This window comes from Notolepis coatsorum, assembly GCF_963971535.1.
Source record: "Notolepis coatsorum genome assembly, chromosome: 4".
In the NCBI taxonomy this organism is placed as follows: Eukaryota; Metazoa; Chordata; class Actinopteri; order Aulopiformes; family Paralepididae; genus Notolepis; species Notolepis coatsorum.
In genome coordinates this window covers 173,944,349-173,965,103 of record NC_140168.1, presented here as the reverse complement: position 1 = coordinate 173,965,103, position 20,755 = coordinate 173,944,349, and the positions used below count along the sequence as shown (strand labels likewise).

General features: G+C 47.8%; 1 protein-coding gene across 6 annotated transcripts in view; it reads left to right on the top strand.

Moving 5' to 3' along the window:
* Positions 1 to 20,755, top strand: part of LOC311227738 (uncharacterized protein) — a 99,502-nt gene that overhangs the window by 38,004 nt on the left and 40,743 nt on the right. For 3 of the 6 annotated variants that reach the window (XM_084313519.1, XM_084313520.1, XM_084313516.1), the window contains 9 exons: positions 163 to 198; positions 485 to 589; positions 674 to 796; positions 3,148 to 3,192; positions 3,299 to 3,364; positions 4,793 to 4,849; positions 7,258 to 7,311; positions 8,440 to 8,502; positions 16,210 to 16,311. In XM_084313519.1, coding sequence (XP_084169645.1) covers positions 163 to 198; positions 485 to 589; positions 674 to 796; positions 3,148 to 3,192; positions 3,299 to 3,364; positions 4,793 to 4,849; positions 7,258 to 7,311; positions 8,440 to 8,502; positions 16,210 to 16,311 — 651 coding nt within the window. The remainder of the gene's footprint in view (positions 1 to 162; positions 199 to 484; positions 590 to 673; positions 797 to 3,147; positions 3,193 to 3,298; positions 3,365 to 4,792; positions 4,850 to 7,257; positions 7,312 to 8,439; positions 8,503 to 16,209; positions 16,312 to 20,755) is intronic. The other 3 variants (XM_084313517.1, XM_084313518.1, XM_084313521.1) reach the window with 3 other exon arrangements.

The window sequence follows — 20,755 nt, the reverse complement described above, 5'->3', positions numbered from 1 at the left end:
CCCCTTTAAAAAATATATATATATTTTTAAGTCCTGATTTGGCAAGTCGTCAAACCCCAAACCTCGATGACACTGAGCTGCTAAATGAGTGGCTTATATGGACCTAAAGTTGTAAAGTTTCTCAAACAGTCAAATTCTGTTTGGTTTCTGCTTGACTCCAAGGATGAAGATGGCAGCCGCGCGTCACGAAGCTCCAAGGTGAGCGTGAGGCTGAGTGACAGGGCCAGAATTTCTGAGCAAATTGTTCACGCTTAAATATGTAGTTGACTATTATTGTATGATTTTGTGGATCTATACTTCTACCTCAAAATATGGTATAGGACTATCTTTTATGCCAGCCCTAGTTCATTTATCTTGCTTTCTTTCTATCCAGGGTGAAACTATTTGTGGGAATATAATTAACTTAACTCTGGTGTTTCTAGGATGATCTTTATGATTCTGTGTGGCGTTTAGGGTGATCTTTATGATTCTGTGTGGTGTTTAGGATGGTTATGGTTTGCAGGAGGAAGACTTGCCTCCCTATCTTGAGGGAACGCACTCCTTCCATGCAGGAGAAGATGTGGAGAAGAATGGAATGGAGGACAAACCGGTACAATGGTTATTGCTTTCATCTCATTATCTTTGTCTCATACAGTAGATAATTGTGGTGTATAAATATCCTTTCTTTTCTCAGAAGAAACCACTTAAGGCCAAAGTTGGTCAGATGCTTAGAAGAGCATCCATCACTCCTCATGTACGGGATAGAGCTGGAGAAGAGACCAAGTATATGAACGGACATTTGTCTCAAGGATTAAAGGTAGACCAAAACTGCATTGCATTTATCAAAATAATTCACAAGCTTGGACTTTTTGCACCATTGCTTTCAATGAGTTTCCCATGTCCAATAATTTCCCCATTGCAAAGAAAAATAAATAAAATAAGAGATAATTCACATTATAGGCTAAAATCCTGGATAGTTGGATCAGTTAGATCTGTATCCGTTTAGCTAATCTGAGCATCATAGGATGATATGCAATTTTTACTTTAACTCAGTTGAAACGAGGTATAAACGGTATACCTTTTTTAATTTGTATACCTTGAGAAGAAGTGTTACAATTTGTATTCCACATTGATTGAGTAGATGGATTTTTTTTAAGTCAATGCTTTACATTACATTACAATTCATGATACGAAATCACAAAAAAAAATCCTTAAAGGCCCACTTGCATGTTGTATTTTTGTTCAATAAACAATGTGACTAGGCCAACGGTGACTTTCATGAAGAGGGGAAAAAAAAGATCGAAATTGACCCAGTTTTAGCGTTTTTATCAAACATTTTGTCCGCCCAACCACAATCGCACGTGGATATTTTTATCCATGGTTCATAACGTGCGCGTGTCATCTTAATGATGACGTCACACAAGGTACAGGGTAGCAGCGAGCCTGAGAATCGCAGGCCGGTAGTGGCAGGAAGCAAAGAGCCTTCTGGTTACTACTAGGCTAGCCGAGGAGCTAGTATCTGTTTCACCTTAACACTATTGCTCCGTGATCATAGCCATTTATCTCTAAAGCTAACTACTATTTGTAAAAGCCACAACCACGTTACCATATTTGTAAATATACTAATGTAAATCATTGTGTCGTTGTACATATTGAGTATATAACGTTAGTAGCTAAGTTAGCTAGCTTGCTAGCCAGCATTCCCGAAACTCCTAACATGCCCCGATTTAAAATGGTTCTCTCCTCTTTGTATACCTTTGTCCTCACAAACAAAGTATTCTGCCAGGGAACTTATGGACACGACGGTAGTAGTAGTTATAAGGTGTTTGAGCTTGTAACGTTAACGTTAGTTAGCTATCGTGGTAGCCCGTTTCATGACCGAGCGCATCAGTCATGAAAGGGGCTACTATTGTGCTATCAACATGCCGTGACGTGTAGCTTGCTAGCCGGCATGATGCGTGCAGTGCTTTGCCCCACAGGTCTGAGAAGAGGACCTGCACATTTTATACGTTCCCGAAACTCTTCTACATGCCCCGATTTTTAAATTCACGACAGTAGACATAATGCTAACGTTAGCGGGGTAACGTTAACGTTAGCCAGAGCCATATAGCCAGCTTGGTACTATGACCCGTGACGGGGATAAGACTACAGCCTAACAGACCAATGGCGCTGCTGTACTGAACAACAGGCTGCCTAGTGGTACATGTAGGTCTTTTTTTACGACATTAAAAAGCTTATAACTACCTTGTTTCAACCAAAAATGCAGTTGTAGCTGGTCCATCAAAGTCTCTCCGACGATTAAACCCATTTGCGTCTTGTAAGGCGTCCATTTGGATCAAGGAAATAGCTTTCTGCACTCGTCAAACTCCATTGTAGTGGATCAGAAGTAGGGGAAAGTTACCTGCAGTGATGTCGCGCCACTGATAGCGTCTGATAAGCTTTTTGATTGGCTCCATACATGTTGTTCATGCGTGGACATTTTTAACCCTTTCTGAGTGGAATTTCCGGCGTCAAATGGAAAAAAATTTATTATGAAATTAGATACCAATGATGTAAACTACCCATAATTGAAGAGTAGGGTTTAACCTGCAAGTGGGCCTTTAAATAAATGTTGCATTCCTGGGTGCTCTGAATCTCCCTTGCCCACTGTTTTGTGTCTCTACCTTGGAACGATCTTGCACCAAAAAACAATCCCAAGCAAATACACAAGTTAAATAGAAATAGAAATATATATATATATTAGGGATGTCCGATATTATCGGCCGATATCTGCATTAAAATGTGATATCGGAAAATATCGGTATCTGTTTTCAAAAAACATTTCTTTAACCTTTATTTACCCAGGCAAGCAAGTAAGAACAAATTCTGTTTATTTATTGTCAAAAGTGTGCATAATGTTGTGTTAATTCCACAACAAGAGATATGTAATGTTAATTACCTGAAATTATTCCATTTTTCTGGGGGGGAAACCCTGCATATATCGGTATCGGTTGATATCGGTATCGGAAATTAAGAATTGGACAATATTGGTATCGGTAAAAAAGCCAATATCGAGCATCCCTAATATATATTGTAATACTTTTACCAAATTTACAGTATGTCAACCGTACCTTATGATGGCAATGTTTTTGCTCCCTAACTCCATGACTGGATGATGAAATCCACAAGGAGAGAGGCCGCAAGGGTAGTGCAACTACACGTCCATGGTCAGAGGTAACCTTTTTATTGTCTCCTTAGAGATATAAATTATATTTGTTGATTTCCACTTGTCATATAATCACAATATGATGGCTGTCTCAATGCTTTCTCTGATTTTCAGCAGGGGAACGCGTTGGACGTAAGCTTCGAGGACGAGGAGCATGAGGGATCGGGTGGCCATGGATTTGTATGCTTCTACTTAACTACTTACTTGCTTAAAGGGAAATGCCACACATTTTAAGAATTCACATTATTGTCTCCCTATAGCCCAGGGTAGTTCAGTCAATATCAGGCCACGTGAGCGGATCGGCGCGGCCGAGAAATTCGCTCTTTAAAGCTTGGTCCGCTCCGCTAATCGCTCATGTTGACCCCGCCCCCAAGTCGCTCTCCGCTCCCTCACCGCTCACCTTGAATCGAGCGCTCCCCGCGCCAGATCGCTCGGCTTTTTTTTATTATTTTTTTGGAGCATGGTGTAAATTAGCTCAAACTACAACAGTCTACACCCCCTGGGCCCCTTAACAATTGTTTGTATTGAGCAGCATTGTAATTGTACCCATTCTGCAATGTTAAATAACGTTGTTTATCCATTCACTAGCTCTATTAAGCGATGATAGTTAGCCAAGCCACAATGCTATGGTCGCTGCCATTAACGTTAGCATGTAAGCTAACGACAACAACAATGGCGTCGATACTTTTCTAACAGGTGTGAGTGAAGGAGGAGGAGTGAAGCCTGAACAGGATATCACAGGTTCACCCTTCTCAATTCTCATTGGTTGAAAATGGCCTTCATGTTTGTACATCGCCATCTGTTGCTTTGGCATTGTACTACATGTATATTATTACATCAGTGTTAAACCACTGTGTGAGCGTCCCGGAGTGGATTGGAGCGGAGGAGAACTCTTGCTCTGGACGTCGCGCCGACCCATTTTAAAACCCACTCCTCGCTCACGTCAAAACCGCCCGCTCCACTCCCCGCGCCGCTCACGCTCCGATCCGCTCACATGGCCTGGTCAATATGCGTGAACACTGACCACTACGCCCTGAAGCCAGACGTCAGAGGGGGAGCTCAAGAATTTGTGATGTCACGCATAAATTCTGGGATTTCTTCATAGACCTATGGGAACATCCATGTTCAGTCTGATTCTTGGCTTCAGGAGAGGTGCATGCCTGGACACGACTGTCCTATGGAACATGAATAACTATTTGATTTTACGTGTTTATTTGCGAAGGGACAGTGCGAGTTAATGAACAACTCTAATGTATTACAAGAAAAAGCTTGTAAAGCCAGATTATAGTCTAGGCTAGTTTCCATCTGTTGTCCCTTAAGAGATGTTACCTGGAATCCTAAAACATCTAAAACATTTGATTATAACAACAATGACGGTAGTACAAATACATGTGTACAACAAATCACAATAACATGCGATTTCATAAAATGGGTGGCATTTCCCTTTTTTTTTTTCTTTTTTTATCTACCTGTTCCAGCTTCCAGAACGTATATACACGCTAAGAATATTTTGAAGGGATTTACAAGGCCTTTTGACGGGTCCATGACGGCAAGACACATTTTTCACTGTCGCAGCATGGCAATCAATATTTCTTCTCTCCACAAAAGAGGAAGAAGAGTGTGACGGTCAAGGTCGTGCCTCAGAGAGGATTCGCCATAGAGAAGGTAAGGAGAACGACCGCATGTGCTGTGTACGGACCTCTGCTGCTTTCCCGCTAGCCAGAAATAGCCTGGAACCGTTAGCATTGCCTTTTCAGATCAATGACATCTGGTCATTTAGTGTTGGCTCTTAAATGTTGTTAATGTGGCTCTTGAAATTAGGCTAGTTAACAAAACGTATAATCCTTTTGTGAAACAGAAGGTACCTCTCAGTCCACATGCAGTTTAACGGACAAAATTACTGGAAAACGGTGTTAATTTTCAACACTGGCAGGGGGAAAAAAGTGATTCAGCAGCTTATAGTCTCTTCTTTTAAAGTTAACAAATTACTTTGCACATCACTCCCCTGGAAAGTAATTTGTTACACTATCCATTGCATTACTTTTGGACCTAAAGCCATCTGTGGCGTGGCTCAGTAAGGCCTGCGTTGTGCCTTGGGGACCTCCATCAGCTGAATGGATCCAAAGCGCTTTGCAACTCATGCCTCGCCTTCATCCATTCACTCACACATTCACACACCGACGGCGGAGGCGACCATGCGAGGTGTCTACCTGCTCATTGGGAGAAGTTAGGAGTTAAGTGTCTTGCTCAAGGACACTTCGACACGCTGCCGGGAGGAGCCGGAATCGAACCGGGAACCTTTTGAGGACCAGACGACCGCTCTATCTCCTGAGCCACTGGTGACCAGACGACCGCTCTGCCTCCTGAGCCACTGATGACCAGACGACCACTCTGCCTCCTGAGTCACTGATGACCAGACGACCGCTCTGCCTCCTGAGCCACTGATGACCAGACGACCGCTCTGCCTCCTGAGCCACTGATAACCAGACGACCACTCTGCCTCCTGAGCCACTGATGACCAGACGACCGCTCTGCCTCCTGAGCCACTGATGACCGCTCTGCCTCCTGAGCCACTGATGACCAGATGACCGCTCTGCCTCCTGAGCCACTGATGACCAGACGACCACTCTGCCTCCTGAGCCACTGATGACCAGACGACCGCTCTGCCTCCTGAGCCACTGATGACCAGACGACCACTCTGCCTCCTGAGCCACTGATGACCAGACGACCGCTCTGCCTCCTGAGTCACTGATGACCAGATGACCCCTCTGCCTCCTGAGCCACTGATGACCAGATGACCCCTCTGCCTCCTGAGCCACTGATGACCAGATGACCGCTCTGCCTCCTGAGCCACTGATGACCAGACGACGCCTCCTGAGCCACTGATGACCGCTCTGCCTCCTGAGTCACTGATGACCAGATGACCGCTCTGCCTCCTGAGCCACTGATGACCAGATGACCGCTCTGCCTCCTGAGCCACTGATGACCGCTCTGCCTCCTGAGCCACTGATGACCAGACGACCGCTCTGCCTCCTGAGCCACTGATGACCAGACGACCGCTCTGCCTCCTGAGCCACTGATGACCAGACGACCGCTCTGCCTCCTGAGCCACTGATGACCAGACGACCGCTCTGCCTCCTGAGCCACTGATGACCAGACGACCGCTCTGCCTCCTGAGCCACTGATGACCAGACGACCGCTCTGCCTCCTGAGCCACTGATGACCGCTCTGCCTCCTGAGCCACTGATGACCAGACGACCGCTCTGCCTCCTGAGCCACTGATGACTGCGCTGCCTCCTGAGTCACTGATGACTGCTCTGCCTCCTGAGTCACTGATGACTGCTCTGCCTCCTGAGTCACTGTCGGCAGAATGCATACATCGTTTTGAAATGTGTGTTCTGTTGGTGCATCATGTTAAATCAAGCAGACACTGGTCGTCCTTGGGCTTTTCACGCTGTCGTGAAAAGTTACAATTGGATCCATTTTCAGACTAGCTCCTTCAGGCTTCACTGTGGTGTTTTCAGCTGCAGGGTATTTCCTCATTTCCCTACCTGGACATTTAATATTACACTTATGAAACTCCAAGTGAGCTAAAACTAAGACTTAATGAGTATTTCTGGGACCTTTGGCGTGATCTGTATCCCTGTGTTTTGTCCTAAAGTTGTAGTTTATGAACAAACCCTGTTTGTTCCTCGAGTTGTTTTGTGGTGTGATTCAAAGTTCAGTGCCCATGATTTATCGCTGATTTATCAGCAAACTAGCTGCAAGCTAGCAGAATGTTTAGACTGGCTCATTAGGCTACACCAATACAAATAATAATTGCAATTATTCAGGGATCAAGCAAGGGAATGAAAACGAGCATTATTTTATTGATAAAGGGGGAAAAACATGAATCATATCAACATTTATTATCGAATCCACAACAATAGAAAGGGGAATATATAATGAGAGTACTGTAACAATATATTTATTTAGTCAGGGACTGTAATGTGAATACCAGGAACAGTTATGCGTGTGATGTAATGTGATTACAGTAATGTGTTACTTACGACATTAAACATATTCTCTGATAGGACCACCTGGAGACGAAGGGGGCACATGGTCATACGCCAGGAAGAAGCTCCAAGGTGATCTCGATGTGATCTGTGTGTCTTATGTTCAGCTTATGTCGGTGATTTGACCTGTTCATTCGTCCATCATACTGGATGGACCTAGCTCGAGCCCCGCCCTCTTTTCCTTGATCCTCCAATCATAACCCAAGTTGTGATTCAGTTATCAGATAATTTGCCACTCTGGGGCAAAACAAAGTACGCCCCCTGTGTTTAATGTGCTACAAGGTGGGGGAGTGGTTCTCCGGTGATGTCAATATACCATATTCTACGACATAATCTAAATTCAGCAAGTACTCATCAAGTAACGGTAAAAGTGCGTTGCCAGCCAATTCAATCTTTTAATTATTATTATTATTATTAATTATACAGGGACAAGTGCACATTAATCAACACATTTGTCACTTCACCTGGTGGCCCTGGGCCAGGTGTTTAAATTCACCTGGTGGCCCTGGGCCAGGTGTTTAAATTCACCTGGTGGCCCTGGGCCAGGTGTTTAAATTCACCTGGTGGCCCTGGGCCAGGTGTTTAAATTCACCTGGTGGCCCTGGGCCAGGTGTTTAAATAGCCATGAAGAACATGGAAACATAAAAGCATGCAAACTATATTCAAAGGATATTACATGAATATAGAGTAAGCCAAATACATTTGGTTAGTACAGTAAGGCACACATGAAACGGACAATTATAGATGACAAAACATAAGCAATTAGCAGACGAGACACAATTATGCACAAAGCAGTAGGGATCAGCTAGCCTAGCTCTGTCAAAAGTGATGGAATACAACTCCAAATTTTACACACGGAGATGATATTGATTATTTTTGTTTGACTCTGGGAACTACATTTAATGCTTATTCCATGTAATTGTACATGTTTTAATCTATTCATAGCATTCGGCCATAGACATCTAGGTTGCTAACAGGTGATTGGAACCAAATAGCGGGTGATTCTCATTAAATGACCACCGTAGCCAATGAGGTGTGTCGTTGTGCCATATTGTGTGGCAAAAGGACGTCATGAGAACAGTATGAATACGGCCCTCATTTCAAATGATTGAAAATCTTAAGTGCAATGTTACTGTAGATACTTGTTTTTTTTATATGCAACTAGTAGCCACTAAGCTTTAACACTTATTCCACTCTCAGGATGATGACTTTCTGGATGAAGGAGGTGCGACAGGCTACACTCCTCACTTTTCGACCAGCGAGGTAGGCTACTATTTTGGTGATTTACATATTAAAGGATAATTCCTGATTTATTTATTCATGATACTCTGATGGTTCTTTGGCCTGAGAGTAGTCTTGCGAACCAGGTGACTGGACTACATGGTTAGTCTTGAGAACCAGGTGACTGGACTACATGGTTAGTCTTGAGAACCAGGTGACTGGATACATGGTTAGTCTTGAGAACCAGGTGACTGGATACATGTCTAGTCTTGAGAACCAGGTGACTGGATACATGGTTAGTCTTGAGAACCAGGTGACTGGATACATGGTTAGTCTTGAGAACCAGGTGACTGGATACATGGTTAGTCTTGAGAACCAGGTGACTGGATACATGTCTAGTCTTGAGAACCAGGTGACTGGATACATGGTTAGTCTTGAGAACCAGGTGACTGGATACATGGTTAGTCTTGAGAACCAGGTGACTGGATACATGGTTAGTCTTGAGAACCAGGTGACTGGATACATGGTTAGTCTTGAGAACCAGGTGACTGGATACATGGTTAGTCTTGAGAACCAGGTGACTGGATACATGGTTAGTCTTGAGAACCAGGTGACTGGACTCATGGTTAGTCTTGAGAACCAGGTGACTGGACTACATGGTTAGTCTTGAGAACCAGGTGACTGGACTACATGGTTAGTCTTGAGAACCAGGTGACTGGACTACATGGTCTTGAGAACCAGGTGACTGGACTAGATGGTCAGGATGCGTCTATGCTTTTACCAAACGGTTCGTGTTTCCGCGTTCCCGTTTTGCGCTCTGATTGGCCACGCACGTTTCTGGTCATGTGACATGTGCGCCCAATCGCATGACGAGCAGTGTCTTAGCCCATTTCCGCGTCGAACAGCCTGCAAACGACCTCACGCCTAGTTTATCACTGGTTAAGCTTAGGCGACTCTTTCGCAGTTGGTTAAGGTTAGAGTTTGGAATCGGGGCTGGCGTTCTATCGCCATGCTCTTAAGACAAACTCTAACCTTAAAGGGGAACTCCAACATTTTGGGAAATTAGCTTATTTAACATCTTCCCTGGAGTTGGACAAGAAGATGCATACCTTTTTTGTCTCTGTGCGTGCATTTAGCTTTGGGAACAGACGCTCCGTTAGCATAGCTTAGCTTCGTCACTGGAAGTGAGGCAGATCCGGAGCCTTACAGTTAGGGATGTCCCGATCCGATCACGTGATCGGGATCGGGGCCGATCACGTGATTTTCCGAAGATCGGGATCGGCAAAAAAATAAATAAAAAATCGACAATTTTTTTATTTTTATTTTTTTACATTTATTTTTTTATTCAACAAACATGACCATGTTCACGTCTTAAACTCATACTGAGGCCTTAGTTTTGGTTTTAAATTGCATATCATCATTCATTTATTTATTGTCACACAGAGCAAAAGAATTTTGCCAAAACAAACCAATAGTAGCCAGCTGCAGAACGGCAGACCAGCCAAACTCTCAGACCCAAAAAAAAAAAAGTTTTATCCCAATTTCTCACATTACATTCACCCTGAATGTTGACGTTATCCAGGTGAAAAGTTAACTTCATTCAAGCGAGGCATTGCAATCCTTGACATAAATCATTTGATGTATAATTAAATCAAAGGAAATGCGTTTGGGTCTGAGAGTGTGGCTGGTCTGCCGTTCTGCAGCTGGATACTATTGGTTTGTTTTGGCAAAATTCTTATGCTCTGTGTGACAATAAATAAATGAATGATGATATGCAATTTAAAACCAAAACTAAGGCCTCAGTATGAGTTTAAGACGTGAACATGGTCATGTTTGTTGAATAAAATAAATAATTTTTTTTTTTTTTTTATCGGATCGGGAAAGATCGGTATCGGTAGATACTCAAAATCACATGATCAGGATCGGATCGGGAGCAAAAAACGTGATCGGGACATCCCTACTTACAGTGCCTTACAGTGTATAGTTTGATTGATTGATTGAAAAGTTTATTAACAGATTGCAGAATACACTGCAAATACAACTCCAAAACGTTCATGTAAACATGTTGTGACCTGTGTATTCACCACGTGGAGAAATAAAAAATAATTGAATTAGACAATTACGTTTTATAAGCAAATATACTCTGAACAATTTTTTTGACCAACCACTACTCTATGAGCGCAGCCAGTGATTTCAACGTGACGCCGTGTGTGTTTACATTCTCATTCATTCAAAAGATCCAAACCGATTGAAGTTTATGGATACCATGACTTAGGGCTGGGCGATATAACGATAACGATAAATATTGCGATATATTTTAATAATCGATATCGAATATCGAAATTTAAAAAAAATCGAAAAATCGTTTTTTTTTTTTTTTTTTTTTACCTGCAACAGGGCAGTTTTAAAACCAGAGACAGTGGACAGACTTGTCTTTCTTGCCTGCAACTTAAAGTAATGGCTTTGCTTGTCCAAATGACAATACTGACCAAATTCAGATTTCTTTTTCTCTTGTCCATTTATTTTGTTTGCTTTCTAATTTAAAATACATTTTGAAACCGTCTGTACACAGTAGGCTATGTGTGCTAGCAGAACTAGACTCCAGTCACGAGTCACAGTGCACATGTGCGGTGGTTTGTGGAGCCACAGCCAGCAGAGAAGCCGGTTTACTTTAGCTTTTAAACCAGCTGCAGCCTGAACTGGAGTGTGAGGGGATGTAACACTAAAGATGGCGGCAATGACAAAGAATTGCTGCAAAATAAACATACATCTGTTGTAAAAAAAAAAATATATGTTTTTTTGTGTTTTAAAAAAAAAAAATTATACTTATAACAATTCGATAATTATCAATATCGAGAAATAAAATAAAATTATCATATCGTTATCGCGATATGATTTTTTTCCATATCGCCCAGCCCTACCATGACTTGAAATCCTCTTACCTTGACGATTAAAAGCCTCCCCAATTTAGAAAACAGTAATCCAATGGCTGGTATTGTTATATACCGGACGCTCTGAGCTAACCGGAGCTAACACAGACCAGGATCGCAAAGCATATATAATGACTTCCTTTCTGGGGTTGTCAAAATAAAAGTGCAACGTTTATAGCGGCGGAAAACGTTAATTTTGTACATTATCTAACGTTAACACGAACCTAAACTAACGTTACAACTAACCTAAAGTTAGTTTAGGTTTGTGTTAACGTTAGATAACCCCTGTAGCTCTGTCCTGTCCTGACCCCTGTAGCTCGGTCCTGACCCCCTGTAGCTCTGTCCTGACCCCTGTAGCTCTGTCCTGACCCCTGTAGCTCTGTCCTGACCCCTGTAGCTCTGTCCTGACCCCTGTAGCTCTGTCCTGACCCCTGTAGCTCTGTCCTGACCCCTGTAGCTCTGTCCTGACCCCTGTAGCTCTGTCCTGACCCCTGTAGCTCTGTCCTGACCCCTGTAGCTTGGTCCTGACCCCCTGTAGCTCGGTCCTGACCCCCTGTAGCTCTGTCCTGACCCCTGTAGCTCGGTCCTGACCCCCTGTAGCTCTGTCCTGACCCCTGTAGCTCTGTCCTGTCCTGACCCCTGTAGCTCTGTCCTGACCCCTGTAGCTCGGTCCTGACCCCCTGTAGCTCTGTCCTGACCCCCTGTAGCTCTGTCCTGACCCCCTGTAGCTCTGTTCTGACCCCCTGTAGCTCTGTCCTGACCCCTGTAGCTCTGTCCTGACCCCCTGTAGCTCTGTCCTGACCCCTGTAGCTCTGTCCTGACCCCTGTAGCTCTGTCCTGACCCCCTGTAGCTCTGTCCTGTCCTGACCCCTGTAGCTCGGTCCTGACCCCTGTAGCTCTGTCCTGACCCCTGTAGCTCTGTCCTGTCCTGACCCCTGTAGCTCTGTCCTGACCCCTGTAGCTCTGTCCTGACCCCCTGTAGCTCTGTCCTGACCCCCTGTAGCTCTGTCCTGACCCCCTGTAGCTCTGTCCTGACCCCTGTAGCTCGGTCCTGACCCCTGTAGCTCGGTCCTGACCCCTGTAGCTCTGTCCTGACCCCTGTAGCTCTGTCCTGACCCCCTGTAGCTCTGTCCTGACCCCCTGTAGCTCGGTCCTGACCCCTGTAGCTCGGTCCTGACCCCCTGTAGCTCTGTCCTGACCCCTGTAGCTCTTTCCTGACCCCCTGTAGCTCTGTCCTGACCCCCTGTAGCTCTGTCCTGACCCCCTGTAGCTCTGTCCGGTCCTGACCCCTGTAGCTCTGTCCTGACCCCTGTAGCTCTGTCCTGACCCCTGTAGCTCTGTCCTGACCCCTGTAGCTCTGTCCTGACCCCTGTAGCTCGGTCCTGACCCCCTGTAGCTCTGTCCTGACCCCTGTAGCTCTGTCCTGACCCCCTGTAGCTCTGTCCTGTCCTGACCCCCTGTAGCTCTGTCCTGACCCCCTGTAGCTCTGTCCTGTCCTGACCCCTGTAGCTCTGTCCTGACCCCTGTAGCTCTGTCCTGACCCCTGTAGCTCTGTCCTGACCCCTGTAGCTCTGTCCTGACCCCTGTAGCTCTGTCCTGACCCCTGTAGCTCTGTCCTGACCCCTGTAGCTCTGTCCTGACCCCTGTAGCTCTGTCCTGACCCCCTGTAGCTCTGTCCTGACCCCCTGTAGCTCTGTCCTGACCCCTGTAGCTCTGTCCTGACCCCCTGTAGCTCGGTCCTGACCCCCTGTAGCTCTGTCCTGACCCCTGTAGCTCTGTCCTGACCCCTGTAGCTCTGTCCTGACCCCCTGTAGCTCTGTCCTGACCCCCTGTAGCTCTGTCCTGTCCTGACCCCTGTAGCTCTGTCCTGACCCCTGTAGCTCTGTCCTGACCCCTGTAGCTCTGTCCTGACCCCTGTAGCTCTGTCCTGACCCCCTGTAGCTCTGTCCTGACCCCTGTCCTGACCCCTGTAGCTCTGTCCTGACCCCTGTAGCTCTGTCCTGACCCCCTGTAGCTCTGTCCTGACCCCTGTAGCTCTGTCCTGACCCCTGTAGCTCGGTCCTGACTAGGGATGTCCCGATCCGATCACGTGATCGGGATCGGGGCCGATCACGTGATTTTCCGAAGATCGGGATCGGCAAAAAAAATAAAAATAAAAAAACGTTTTTTTTTTTTTTTTTTTTTATATATTTTTTTTTATTCAACAAACATGACCATGTTCACGTCTTAAACTCATACTGAGGCCTTAGTTTTGGTTTTAAATTGCATATCATCATTCATTTATTTATTGTCACAGAGCAGAAGAATTTTGCCAAAACAAACCAATAGTATCCAGCTGCAGAACGGCAGACCAGCCACAATCTCAGACCCAAATAAAAAAAATGTATCCCAATTTCTCACATTACATTCACCCTGAATGTTGACGTTATCCAGGTGAAAAGTTAACTTTTTTTTTTTTAAATTCTTCTGCTCTGTGTGACAATAAATAAATGAATGATGATATGCAATTTAAAACCAAAACTAAGGCCTCAGTATGAGTTTAAGACGTGAACATGGTCATGTTTGTTGAATAAAAAAAAATAAAAAAAATAATTTTGATCGGATCGGGAAATATCGGTATCGGTAGATACTCAAAATCACATGATCGGGATCGGATCGGGAGCAAAAAAACGTGATCGGGACATCCCTAGTCCTGACCCCCTGTAGCTCGGTCCTGACCCCTGTAGCTCTGTCCTGACCCCCTGTAGCTCTGTCCTGACCCCTGTAGCTCTGTCCTGACCCCTGTAGCTCGGTCCTGACCCCCTGTAGCTCTGTCCTGACCCCTGTAGCTCGGTCCTGACCCCTGTAGCTCTGTCCTGACCCCTGTAGCTCTGTCCTGACCCCTGTAGCTCTGTCCTGACCCCCTGTAGCTCTGTCCTGACCCCCTGTAGCTCTGTCCTGACCCCTATAGCTCTGTCCTGACCCCCTGTAGCTCTGTCCTGTCCTGACCCCTGTAGCTCTGTCCTGACCCCCTGTAGCTCTGTCCTGACCCCTGTAGCTCTGTCCTGACCCCTGTAGCTCTGTCCTGACCCTGACCCCCTGTAGCTCTGTCCTGACCCCCTGTAGCTCTGTCCTGACCCCTGTAGCTCTGTCCTGACCCCTGTAGCTCTGTCCTGACCCCTGTAGCTCTGTCCTGACCCCTGTAGCTCTGTCCTGACCCCTGTAGCTCTGTCCTGACCCCTGTAGCTCTGTCCTGACCCCTGTAGCTCTGTCCTGACCCCTGTAGCTCTGTCCTGACCCCTGTAGCTCTGTCCTGACCCCCTGTAGCCCTGTCCTGACCCCCTGTAGCTCTGTCCTGACCCCTGTAGCTCTGTCCTGACCCCTGTAGCTCTGTCCTGACCCCTGTAGCTCTGTCCTGACCCCTGTAGCTCTGTCCTGACCCCTGTAGCTCTGTCCTGACCCCTGTAGCTCTGTCCTGTAGCTCTGTCCTGTCCTGACCCCCTGTAGCTCTGTCCTGACCCCCTGTAGCTCTGTCCTGACCCCCTGTAGCTCTGTCCTGTCCTGACCCCTGTAGCTCTGTCCTGACCCCTGTAGCTCTGTCCTGACCCCTGTAGCTCTGTCCTGACCCCTGTAGCTCTGTCCTGACCCCTGTAGCTCTGTCCTGACCCCTGTAGCTCTGTCCTGACCCCCTGTAGCTCGGTCCTGACCCCTGTAGCTCTGTCCTGACCCCCTGTAGCTCTGTCCTGACCCCTGTAGCTCTGTCCTGACCCCTGTAGCTCTGTCCTGACCCCCTGTAGCTCTGTCCTGACCCCCTGTAGCTCTGTCCTGACCCCCTGTAGCTCTGTCCTGACCCCTGTAGCTCTGTCCTGACCCCTGTAGCTCTGTCCTGACCCCTGTAGCTCTGTCCTGACCCCCTGTAGCTCGGTCCTGACGGAACGAGTTCTCTAAAAGTATCCTGTTTTTCGTCTTTAAGTCAACATCATATAAGGTGATCTTCGCTGGCTAAAGTGTCCTTTGACTTGAGGATCTACTCATTCTAGCCACACCTGTTGCTGAGTCCCCTAAAAGTCATATGGTATCATCGTTCTACAGTGCTGATCTTAATATACTGGACTATGCTACTCTAAAACGGCTATTATTTGACCATTTTAGAACTTTAGATCTTAGTGCTGAGACATACAGGGTAACATACAGATTCATTATTTGATCCGCTGTCTTTTATTATTCTGTGTTGTAACCTAGTGAACACCCCAGATGAGGTCAGAGGTCACCTAGAATGTGCTTAGGAATGTTTCAACCTGACCCTAGAGCGAGAGACACTTGACTCTACTGTAGTTGTCTCTACAGGGAGGAAATGATCAGGTTACATTACTAATGAAAATATGGATAAAGTTTCTATGGTGATTCTGATTGCCTCAGGTGGGAATCCCATCCTGAGCATGACATAAGAGCAAAACGGCCACCGTGTGAATATGGTCAGTACTAAATAAGAGCGAGTGATCATGTCCAGTAATTAATGGCTCTATCCCCTCAAATCAGCTTAAACAACCCTCCGTTTCATGTTAAGATATGGGTGTATACATATTGTTTTTGTCCCTATGACTCAGACATGTATTAGTAGCAGAGGGTACATTTAGCTGATTCACCTCGTTCTCAAGCCAAAGACCGATCTGAACATGAAAAAACAATAATAATGAATATTATTATTATTATGATAAACCTTTAACATTTTACTTATGGGCTAAATGATTTCTGCCTCAGCGTTTACTCTACTGTAGGGTCTTGTTGGCATTCTTGATTGCATAATCATCCTAATTCTTGTTTTGAACATATTACCCAGGCTACCTTCATGGGAAATGAGTGCTCACTGAGAGGAAAGGATCTGATCTCCCCGGGTGCCATTGACAAAGAAAATCACAATGGAATGGAAGACTGTAGACCTGTAATTGTCTTTGTTACGATCAGTTGCTGTTGACTAACTTCACTGGTTCGAAGGTTGTGTGGTGGTGGTTCGTAGGTTATATATCGTATTTGCTTTCGCGTCCCGCTCTGAGCCTTATGAGATACCCCTTATCTCCTATGATACCTATTGTATCTCCAACGAAAACAACTACATGCACCCCACCTGTATGGGGCCCCGCCCCTATGGTGGCACCGCCCATATAACCGTGACTCTGGTCACCAAAACACCCTTCCTCTATTTTCGTCCCAGCGTACTGGCTGCGTGCACCATACGTTAACTAGCAGGATGAAAAAGATCAGAGTCATAATGTTGAAAGCTTACCGGAGGTTGCTGGCCCCTGGCATCTTCGACGCATGTTTTCGGCGACACGACGGGCCTACAGTATGTTGATGTTCCTCGTCTAATGACAGCAGATCGAGGTTCAGCTGTACAAGATTGGCTGTCGGGCCAGCTTGTACTCAGGTAGGCCCTGTGTCTTCAGGCATGGGTATTAGTGTTAGTAATGCTGGTTTGTTTTGTTACACAACCATGTTGTGTGTTGGCGCCGGGGGCAGGATGGTTTTTGTGAACGTTCACTGCAGGGAACGGTTTCCAAGCTGTCTTGGGCGTGCTACTAAACATCTAATGCTATGCTACATGCTATTGCTAATGCCACATGCTATTGCTACTGCTAACTGCTACGCTGTTCTAATGTCTCCGCCGTGAGATGTTGTCACTTCTCCCTCCTCTTGCCCGGTTCATCAATGAAGGTCAGTCGGTAGCTGTTGTGGTTTTTTTTGCTGAGTCCTATTTACCTTTTTTCGGGTAAATGGGTTGACAACAGGGTAGGCCGTGGCTAGGTATCCTAGCCAGGTATGTTACCTTGTGTTTCGGCGGGGTCTATGGAACGGTGTCCCCATCTGGGGCGATGCGTGAGCTCGGCGGTGTAGCAGTAGAGCTATATTACTGCAGGATGGGACTTAACGGCGGGTTATGGCTCAGCTGGCTAGTTCCTATCCACATTGGCGTCGGGTAGTGGGGCTATGGGTCCAGCAGGCGTTGTCAATCTGGGTCCCACATCGCCTCACGCTAGGCTGTAGTAGTATAGGGGCAGGGCCGCCTGGGAGAAATGTGAGGCCCTGGGCGAATTTAAACGCGAGGCCCCCCACCCCCTGAGGCGGCCCTGTGTAGTGGGCTATTGTTTCGTTCTGTCACTCTGCTATGAGAAGGTCTGTCTTGCTACAGTTTTCTCTCCTCTCAACCATTCATACTGACGGTCAATCGGTATACTGGGGGAGTAGTGCGGGGGGGGGCTTTGTTTACTTTTTTTGGTAAATGGGCTAAGCTAGGGCTGGTGTGCTGTTGTGAATATTTTGAATGAAGGCGGGACTAGTTCGCTCTGGTCCGCCTCCCCTTAACGTTGTGTGTATGGGTTTGCTCATTCTACAGTATTTTGTGGTTTAGTTCTTTTATTCATTTAACCCTTTCATGGTGCACACCACAGTGGAGGTTGCTGTTTGCAACCACCACTGGTGCTCCGTGTTAACATCAGTCCTTTGTTTTTGACATATTGAAACAGTGCCCCGCCCGGCCGACGCCATGGGTGGGTCGGCCTGGCGAGTGGCTGGTGGGCTGTTAAAGCGATTAGAACTGTGTTCGAATTGCTGTTTTTTTTCTATTAAAAAAATGGTGTCTGGTGGCGGGGCCTTGAGGGCCAGCCGACGTCGACACATCGCGCAAGGTTGTTGACGTTATTAGCTTTGACCCAGCCGCAAGCTATAACCGCTCAGGGTTCCCCTCTCCACAGGGGATTTTGGTCTTCTGCTGGAGCGCGGGCGGTATTGTCCTAGGCCCTACACCGCCTCACACCACGCAGCCAGAAGAGGAGAGAGCACGGCCTCGTCAGCGGCGATGACGAGGCCCTCGACAGGCGGCCATGTTTTCCCCCGCCGGAGGTATCCTGGGCGTTGATTCGACAGGTGTCCACAAGGCCGACAGCCTTGGCGGCCGAGGGATCGGCCATGTAGGATGGGTTCGGCTTGAACAAACAAGCCGTCACCGTCCTGCCGCGAGCAGCCCGCTCTCCGATCACTCCCTTCCCCAACACCAGCGGAAAAAGTAGGCTCTGATTGTTTCCTTTGGCTGCGGGCCGCGTGCCTTCGTTGATGCGCGGGCGGCCCCCCTTTCGCTTCTCATGGGGACAGGGGCTGACACCCAGTTGATGGCTGAGCCTGGGTCTGTCCGTGAGAATGTTGTGCTGTCAAGCGGCTCCCACACCTTGAACTGTGTTGGTTGAGCCTGGTGTTACGTCTGTCAACTTAAGTGTTGTCAGCAGGGGGGCTCGAAACCTTTTGAGGCACACAGTGCGGGCTTCCCCGGCCTCGCCTTCGCCAGGCCAGGTATCATGTTGGTGCCTCCCACTCCTGAAATATTGGCAAGTGGTCGCAGCTCACATGATTTGGGGTGGTAGTAATATCACTGCAGGGCTACGGTGTGTAGGAACCCATGGGGGCCTTACACCTTGCATGTCCGGCTGCAGAACAACTCCTCAGCATGTTCTGGCGGGGTGTTCAGTGGGGGGGCTTTTTTCATCGGAAGCCCCCCGTATCAGACCGGCCCTTTCTGTCGGGGTTCCCCCTTGGGTGCGATTGCCTCGTGGGTGGTGTCGGGGTCAGATGTTCCGACACGGAACGCGCTGCTCGCACGGTTCCAGGGTTGGCTACGCACAGCGGGGGGACCGGGCCAACTATCTACAGTTCCTGGCGGACCTGCGCCACGTGACGGCGGGTGTGTTGGGAGTGTTGTCACATATGACTACGGCAGTACCATATGTCGAGGTGGATGGAGAGAACGCTGAGGCGGGGACTTGTGTTTTCACAACCCCACCCGTTTTCAGGTTTGGTACAGACCCTATTGGCAGGGTCTCCAGCAGTGACAGCTCTGGTCAACGAGATCCAATCTCTGTGGACGAAGCAAGCCATCGTCGTGGCGTTCTCCGCCCGGTGTTCTCTGCCTGAGAAGTCGGGAGGGAGGGGTGTAAAACCCAGGCTGGACCTGTCCCATGGGAAGGTTCAGCATTTTTTGGATCATCTCCTACCTGTTGAACACTGTCAGGTGAGGGTCTGGTTCTCCTCCATAGACCTGTAGGATGCGTATGCGCATCTCCGATCTTCCATCCTAGGGCTTACCTACGTTTCCTTTGCAGGGTTAGCGTACGAGTACCAGAGGCTGCCGTTCGGTTTTCTCTGGCTCCCCGCATCTTCACCAAGTGCGTGGAGGCCGCACTGGGGCCTCTGCGTCGTCAGGGGTTACGGAGTGTTCTGCCCTGATGACGTTCTGGTCCTTCGCGGTCAAGGTGGATCGTCAGGTCTCGTACCAGGCAGGTCTCTACCAGCCTGGGGTTGCTGTAGACTGGATGTAGAGTACTCCTCTTCCCAGTAAACGGTTGGAGGGCTATGGGCATCCATCTCAGAGCGTGTTGTCAACACGCTCGGGAGGTTCCGTCCTAGGACGGTTACGGCGCTGTCTCACGTCACGTTTTCACCGACTCCTCCCTCGCTGGTGACGGGTCGGGCCAACGCAGTAGGGGGCAGCTGGCAAACCATGCTGCCCGGTCTGCGCTACGTTCAATGTGTTGGTGTAGAAAGCGGTCCTTCTGGTCCACAAATGGTGTTGATCAGGACGGACGATACGACGTCAGTGTCGTGTATCGACAGACAGGGAGGAGTACGCTTCCCCTGTCTGCACCAGGCGGCGGGCGGCTGGCTATGGGCGTCCTCCATCTGCGCGGCCTGAGGGCTCCCCACGTCCCCGGCAGGGAGAATGTGGGTGCAGGTGTACTGTCGCGGGGCGGTCCTCATCCTGACGGGTGAGGATTACGTCTGGACATGGCCAGGCGGGTCTGGGACCGATGCCGTGCCGCCAGGGATTCTTCCCCATACATCTGTTAGGTCAGTTGTTGGGACGGGTACGTTGAGGGGCGCAGGTTCTTGATCCTGATGGTGTTACCATCTGGAATGCGCATGCTCCCTCCACTGTCGCGCTTACGCGGGCAGATGACGTATGTTCCAAGTGTGGTGTAAGGCGGGGGGCCGGGACTCAGTCTCCTGCCCCCTGGATGCTGTCCTTAGTTACCTCCAGTCTCTCCTTGATAGACTGTCGGCTTCGACGGTGAGGGTATATGCAGCAGCTATATCCTCCTATCATGAGGGGTTTGAGGGGATGTCTTGTTCAGCCACCCTCTTGTGAAGCGTTTCCTGCTTGGCGCTCGACGCGTTAAGCCGGTGCAACGCTCCTTGGCTCCGACTTGGGATCTTCAATTGGTCCTCGGTCGGTTGTCCTTGGCCCCGTTTGAGCCGCTCGAGCAGGCGCCGTTGGGACAGCTGTCCTTCAAGACCGCGTTCCTACTGGCTGTCACTTCCGCTAAACGCGTAGGTGAGCTCTG